Source organism: Belonocnema kinseyi, chromosome 5, assembly GCF_010883055.1.
Source record: "Belonocnema kinseyi isolate 2016_QV_RU_SX_M_011 chromosome 5, B_treatae_v1, whole genome shotgun sequence".
Classification (NCBI taxonomy): domain Eukaryota; kingdom Metazoa; phylum Arthropoda; class Insecta; order Hymenoptera; family Cynipidae; genus Belonocnema; species Belonocnema kinseyi.
The window spans coordinates 119,249,384-119,254,002 of NC_046661.1; the positions used below are offsets into that span (position 1 = coordinate 119,249,384).

At 36.9% G+C, this 4,619-nt stretch overlaps 1 protein-coding gene across 3 annotated transcripts in view; it reads left to right on the forward strand.

The window, feature by feature from the left end:
* Nucleotides 1-4,619, forward strand: part of LOC117172638 (4-coumarate--CoA ligase 1-like) — a 16,524-nt gene that overhangs the window by 5,524 nt on the left and 6,381 nt on the right. For all 3 annotated transcript variants that reach the window (XM_033360746.1, XM_033360747.1, XM_033360748.1), the window contains one exon: nt 2,040-2,212. In XM_033360746.1, the coding sequence (XP_033216637.1) occupies nt 2,040-2,212 (173 nt within the window). The remainder of the gene's footprint in view (nt 1-2,039; nt 2,213-4,619) is intronic.

A 4,619-nucleotide genomic window follows, 5' to 3' on the forward strand; every position in this document is an offset into this window, starting at 1 on the left:
CTGGTGGAATAGGGCAGTTATTAAAATGTATAAAAAGTAATGTTGGGTAGGGGGGCGGCGAGGGAGAGCATATCGTGGGGTGGGGGGCTGAATCGCAGTTTTTCACCAATATATTAAATCAACTGGCCTAAAACTGATGATGCTCATGCAAATCAAAAGCTTTTGATCAATCGTTACCAAATTTGGCACACATATTCTTTAGGCTTCAAAGCAGGTCGTAATAGTTTGGGGTAAGCATACGAAGGGATGGGGCTGGCGGGGGGAGGGAGTAAAGTTAGTGAAATATATAAAATCAAGTGGGCTAAAACGTATGATCTTTATAAGAATCCACATTTTGATAATTAGGACCGAATTTTTCAGACATATTCTTTGGGCTTCCAGCAGGTCGTGAGAGTATGGGGAGGCAGCAAAATTTTTTACGCATTTTCTTTGGGCTCCGGATAGATCATAAGAGAATTTGGTAGAATATGAAAAGGGGGCGGGGCAGTTTTTAAACTATACTATATAAATTTCAAGTTTTTCAAGTCTTTTCGCACGCTATTTCTGTTTTACGTTTTTAGAGTCTTTTCAAAGTTTAGTTCAAATTTCACTGTAGACTTCGCATTTTTCAAAACCAAATTCTGCGATTTCAGTACAATTATTATGATTTAGAATTCGAAAACGCCTTTTTCATTTTATGTATTTTAGTTTTTAATTGTTTTTTTTTACATTTAGAGTTTTCCTTAAGCTGTGTACAAATTTCAAAAGTAATTTGGAATTTTCGGAAACTGATTGGACAACTTAAATACAATTTTTACAATAAAAATTTGAAAAATACAGGATGCTTTCCCACGGCGGCGAAGCCGCCGCCAAAGGGCACAGCTAGTTAGAAATATTATTGAATTTCATTCGAAATATCGAGGCGTCCTAACGATAGGATGCTAACGCGCGTGATCGACTAGATGATACTTAACCAAAAATAGAAACAATAAAAAGCTAACCAAGAAGTAAGCACTAGAAAGTTTTAGATCGCGGAATTGAACAAGATGAAGGTAGAAGTTGGCCAAAACTAGAAGATGCTCGCTCGCTCCATCAAAATATTAAAGTGCTATCTCGGGCGAGCAAAGCATGAAGGTGCTAATTCTCGCTTATAAACTAAACGCGAGAAGTGGCAAGCTTCATTCTTTGCTCGCCCGAGATAGAACTTTCATGATTTGATGAAGCGAGTGAGCACCTTTTAGTTTTGGCCAACTTCTAGCCTCATCTTGCTCAATTACGCGAGCAAGACTTTCTAGCGCTAACTTCTCGGTTAGTTTTTTATTGTTTTTATTTTTGGTTAAGTACCGTCAAGTCGTGTCACGTGCGTTGGCACCCTACCGTTAGGACGCCTCGATATGTCACGGCTTCTTTGTGGAGCACAGTTTTGAAAATATTAATTTTTGAAAATTGCGGCTATCTTCACTGATTCACTTGTGTCAGTCACGCGGTACGTCGCTCATCCAACGCCGCTGGCCTGCTGGTAGCGTGTTCGATTGCGACTCCGCTGACATCCGCTGATGTGGGATTCGAATCTTTTGTCCACCCGACTGCTGTCAATAGAGGGGAGTATAGGGATAGAACTGGAACCAAGTCATGGTTGGTTTCTATTGCACAAGGAGGGAGCACGGTAGTCAACTGCAACTTAGCAATAGATGAGAAAATGTTCACATTTTCCCAATGTTTTTAAGACATACTTTCATAACTTTCTTCCTTGGTTTCTAAAAATGTTTGCAAAAGCGCAATCAAATCCGATAAGATTGTTTTCCTAAAACCTGTTTTTTGGATTGACATGACGGGGTCTCAAAACGTGGAGATTTAAAGAAATACCCGATAGTCACTTTCCCTCTTGCTAATTCAGATTTAAGGAAAAGCTTTGCATTAATGTAATTAAATTTGAAGTGAATTAACTCAACGTAATTAATTCGAGGAATTCAACTGAATTGAATGTAATTTGCTTCAATTTGAAAAAAATTGGCCTAAATTCAGTACAGTTACTGTTATTGAATATTCAAATCTAATAGGAGTGGAGCTGCTCCACTGTCATATGAAACCGAAGTAGCAGTTATAAAGCGATTTAACAACCGAATACAGATTTATTGTGGTTATGGAATGACTGAGATGACAATGAACATAATGACAACCACCAAACTTACTAAACCTGGAAGTGTTGGAAGACTAGCACCTGGTGTTAAAGGCAAATATAACTTTCTTTTATTCTGAAATTTCCACTTTTCTTCTTGAGTAAAGATTAAACGAGTAAACTGTTTTCAAGTATGTTTAAAGTTATATCCTCATTATATTATCGTTAATATTTCATTTTAAATGCCATCACGGTTCCGTTGAAATAACATCAACTCAAGGGTGCAAAACGAAAAACTTTATTTTCTGTTATTGTATCGCACACATTTTGCAAATATTTTTCAGAAAAAATTATAATTATTGCTAGAACCTTTCTTTAAAAAAACATCTTTAATTTCAGAAAATCGAAATTCCTAACCTTTATCGAAAATAAAGCGAGATCTAAACAAAAGTTAAGAGAGCAAATTTATTCCTCGGAAAAAGTTATATAAGAATATCCTTTACAAGTTTTTATCTTGCATTTACTTTTGATAAACTTGATTTTTGTTTTTTTTTTTTTTGGAAGGAAAAAATTGATTCTTGCATATGCACAACACTTATGCGAGAAAAAAGACCGAACCGTGTCCCACTTGTTTTTATATCTCATTTTCGTATATTATATTAACATTATTATTTTATTCTCACCATCGAACTATACTATAAGTTGACTATGTTTTTTGCTGTTTCCCCACCTTTAAATTGTATCAATATCAAGCACAATTATATAATCAGTTTTTATTGATTTATAATTGATATAATAACTGCTGTAAAAATACACCAGAACCGCGTTTTAGTTCGTCGCGATTTATTTCTTCCTAGACCTGCTGGATCTCATAGTTTCTCAGGGGAGCAAGGCGAGAGCAATTGCAACATTATACAGGGTGTCTAAAAAGTCCCGGGATGGTTGGATATTTCCTCAGGTAAAATATTTTTCAAAAAAGTGAAGGTCATTCTTGAAGTAAATTTCAACGAGGAATTCAATGGTGACCTTCATTTTGACCTTGAAGTTGACCTTCATGGCTTTTTGAAGGTAAACTTTGTTTTCTTAAATGTAAGCCCCCTTTTTACATCTGAAATAGATAGAGCGAAAAATTCTACGCTCAGTTACGTACCCAAGTCATAAGTCAATTGTAACGTTCAAGGTCAGTTAGAGGTTATTTGAAATTAACAAAGTTTTCCAAGAGGTCAGTGTAATTCCTGAAGTAAATTTCAACGAGAAATTCACTGGTGAGCTCTGTATTGATCTTGGTTGCAATGTTTTGAATATTGTAAAATCATAAGGAAGTTTTTCATTAAAAGTTCCAGGTGTTCTGGTGAGAGTTCTGTTCCTCCCCGAAGAGTTATACGGTACTATACCGTTTTTCGATACCTAAGTCATTACCTAAGGCGATACCATAAGTCCTATACCGTTTTTCCATACGAATATTACGAATCGAAACTAAATTTACGTATTACGAGTACATACTTACTATCTTTCGCTAAAAGATTATTATGCGCAAGCTAAACTTTCGGATCGAGAGAGGGTATCTGTATTATTGATGCGTAGTTGGGTAGATCGAGTTCGATCTTATGATCAAGTTCGTTTACTTTTTAATCGCACTTTTCGTAATGAGAACTGGTCGGCCAAAATCTGCAGGATCTAAGGAGATGCAGATGGACATAGCCCAAGCATTTCTTGAAACCCCACACCTTAGTTTACGTCGAGCTAGTGATGAGCGTGACGTTGCTCCTGAGACAGTAGGAAATATTTTAAAGAGTATTAATTCCATCCTTACAAAGTTCATCTGGTACAAGAGCTCAGTGAAGACGTTCCTGATCGTGGGGTTGAATTTTGTGAAATTACGATGGACAGAATTGATAGAGATCCTCTTTTCTTGTACAATACAGTATTTTCATATGAATCTACTTTTACTTTAAAAGGTGAAGTTAACAGGCAAAATTGTAGATATTGATCCGACACAAATCCTGATTGGATGTTGGAGAGTCACACACAATATCCACAAAAGATTAATGTTTGGGCCGGTATCTTGAATGATACATTGATAGTCCCTTTCTTCATCGATGGTAATCTCAATGCCCGTGCATATGAAGAGCTTCTCAGAAACCAAATTGTAGCAAGAATAAGGGATATTACAGACGATAATTTTCAAAATATTTGGTTCCAGCAGGACGGAGCAGCGGCTCATTACCGTAGGAAGGTTCGAGCATATTTGGATACTCAGTTCCCTCAAATTGAACTGCTAGATCTCCTGATCTGACGCCTCTCGAATATTTTCTTTGGGGTTATTTAAAGAGTAAAGTATACTCAACGCAACCGCAAACCTTAGCAGTGATCCCAGATCTGAAACGAGACGTGGTCCAATCTATGACACGTCTATGTTCGTGTGAATATGGTAGGAGACGATATAAATGCCTGCGTTGCGCGCGCAACCCATTTCTCCTCTTCTGAATTTGAAAACTCGAAGGTGCACGATTGCCGGTCG